Below are 2,774 nucleotides of genomic sequence, written 5' to 3' on the forward strand. Positions count from 1 at the left end.
TCTGAGACAGTAGACTGAATATCTTCTAGTCTCTGAGACAGTAGACTGAATATCTTCTAGTCTCTGGGACGGTAGACTAAATATCTTCTAGTCTCTGGGACAGTAGACTGAATATCTGAATATATTTGCATTAGGGACAGAACAAGACATTTGAGGACGTCGTCTTTGTCTTTCAGGAAACACTGATCCATTACAACTAATCCATTCATCCAGTAAACAGAGTATTCTTGTGTCAGTGCTAACGTTAGCTGTGCGTTAGCATGTGTCTGGATTACCTGTTATTGTTTCTGGATTACCCGTGTATGTGTCAATGATAACGTTAGCTGTGTGTTACTAGCATGTGTGTTGATTATCTGTGTATGTGTCAGTGCTAACGTTAGTTGTGTGTTAGCATGTGTCTGGATTACCTGTTATTGTTACTGGATAACCCGTGTATGTGTCAGTGCTAACGTTTGCTGTGTTAGCATGTGTGTTGATTACCTGTTATTGACTCCGCAGCATGCTAACGTTTCCTCTTCATCAGAAGCAGCTAACCGGTTAGCATGCTCCGTTAGCTGCGCTGTACAGGGTATATACCGCTAGAGGAGCAAGCAGCTAACAGCTAGCATGCAGCGGACTCAGTGTGGAGTCATGTTACTGTTTTTTACAGACTTTAGGCGGTTAAACTCGGAGCTAACAGGCTAACAGAGGCTAACAGAGGCTAACAGGACGACTGGTAGCTAGGAACCAAAAACAGAGCGGAAATACGGGACCTGACACAGCCGTTTCCCCGGAACAATGCCAGATACCACCGGAAGTACGTCAATTGCGCTATTGAATCAATACACTACACAAATACACGAATACACAAATACAGAAATACACAAAATACACAAAATACACAAATACTTAAATACACAAATACACAAATACGTCTGTGGGGTCATGAGATTCATGTTTTTTGACTTCTCCAGTGCTTTGAACACCATCCGGCCGGCCCTGCTGGGTGAGAAGCTGACGGCGATGCAGGTGGATCCCCCCTCGGGTCCTGGATTGTTGACGACCTGACTGGCAGACCACAGTATGTGCGCCTGCAACACTGTGTGTCAGACAGAGTGGTCAGCAACACCGGGACCCCGCAGGGGACTGTCCTCTCCCCCCAAAATACACAAACACATAAATACACAAAAACACAAAACCCAAAATACACAAATATATAAATACACAACATACAAATACATAAATACACAAATACACAAATACACAAATACACAAAAATCAAAATACACAAATACATAAATACCTAAATACACAAAAAATCAAAATACACAAATACATATATACACAAAACACAAAATACACAAATACAAAAATACACAACATACAAATACATAAATACACAAATACACAAAACCCAAAATACACAAATACATAAATACACAAAACACAAATTACACAAATACATATGTAAACAAAACACAAAATGCACAAACACAAAAATACACAACATACAAATACATCAATACACAAATACACAAAAAAACACATAAACAGAATACACAAATACATAACTCACAAAATACACACAAATATATACTGTTAAATCAACTGTTATATTTGTCAGGATATACGTATGTATACATTGTGTATGTATTAGTGTGTATAGTTTAGTTTGGGTTGTTTTGTGTGTGTAAGCACAGTGTGAGTATCGATGCTCGAGGATCCAGTCCTCGCACCTGGCGAACAAAGCTGCTTCCGGTTCTGATGTAGGATACATTTCTCATACTTGCTGATACAAACCGCATGGCTCGTTTTTAAGTCTTTTTGGGGTTGGGGGTGGGGGTTGTCCTCTTCTTTGGTTTTAACTTCCTGTTGATATTTTTGTTAGTTTATTTGACTTTTAATGAATATTCTTCCAGTTTTTATTTTTATTTTATATGCGTTTGTTTTTTGTTTTTCAGACAGGCAGTTGCAGAAGCTGCCCTGCAAGCGGCGGACAGGGTCCTCACACACACACACACACACACACACACTTTCTCAGTGAACGGAGGACGGTTTGTTTTTTACACCCGAGATTATTATGTTCCACATATATTTAATATTCCGTTAAACTGACTCTATACTTCCTATAACTTCCGTTTAAACAGAAAACGGATTAATTTCAGTTTGATCTGCGTCACTGGAGCTGAATCAGAGGGAGGTAAGCTAACGTTAGCAGCTAGCTACGTTAGCATCTGTTAAAGCTACTGTTTTCTGACTGGAGTCTGGTGACAGACAGAAAGTAAGGAAGGAGAGGAACAAAGAAAAAGCTTTTATATGTACAGTGTATTTATATACAAGTAGATAATAAAAAGCTATATTGAGCATACATAGTAGTTATATGAAAAAATACAGAACACATACTAATACAGTTAAGACTGGAAAAGCGCTATATAAATACAGCACATTTAAATTTACGTAAACTAGTCTATGGCAAAGCTACATTGACTCCCCCTGTTAAATGGGCTGTAATCTGAATGGAGTCTGGTGGAGAGAGAGTTCTATTAATCTCACTGGACATGACAGTGTTATAGCAGCAGATACATACATGTGTGTGTGTGTGTGTGTGTGTGTGTGTGTCTGTGTGTGTGGAGACAGAGGGGTGTGATCATGGAGCTGGCGTATGTGTGTGAGTGGGAGAAACGTCCGAAGAGCGTCCACTGTCCCTCGGTCCCGCTGGTCTGCTCCTGGTCCTGCAGGAACCTGGTGGCTTTCACTACAGACCTGAAGAGTGACACCGACGACACAGGTACACA

The 2,774-nt window shown here is 40.1% G+C and overlaps 2 protein-coding genes across 4 annotated transcripts in view; one reads left to right on the forward strand and one right to left on the reverse strand.

Annotated features, from left to right (window-relative positions):
• The window catches only part of tmem259 (transmembrane protein 259), a 10,380-nt gene extending 9,612 nt beyond the window's left edge, over positions 1 to 768 (reverse strand). For all 3 annotated transcript variants that reach the window (XM_034881624.1, XM_034881625.1, XM_034881623.1), the window contains exon 1: positions 481 to 768. The gene's annotated coding sequence lies outside the window, so the exon portion shown is untranslated. The remainder of the gene's footprint in view (positions 1 to 480) is intronic.
• A 1,229-nt stretch (positions 769 to 1,997) lies between these two features.
• med16 (mediator complex subunit 16) overlaps positions 1,998 to 2,774 on the forward strand; it is a 3,954-nt gene continuing 3,177 nt past the window's right edge. The window contains exons 1-2 of the mRNA XM_034882091.1: positions 1,998 to 2,179; positions 2,617 to 2,767. Of these exons, the coding sequence (XP_034737982.1) occupies positions 2,629 to 2,767 (139 nt within the window). The 5' untranslated portion in view covers positions 1,998 to 2,179; positions 2,617 to 2,628. The remainder of the gene's footprint in view (positions 2,180 to 2,616; positions 2,768 to 2,774) is intronic.

Source organism: Etheostoma cragini, chromosome 9 (genome assembly GCF_013103735.1).
Source record: "Etheostoma cragini isolate CJK2018 chromosome 9, CSU_Ecrag_1.0, whole genome shotgun sequence".
Taxonomy (NCBI): Eukaryota; Metazoa; Chordata; class Actinopteri; order Perciformes; family Percidae; genus Etheostoma; species Etheostoma cragini.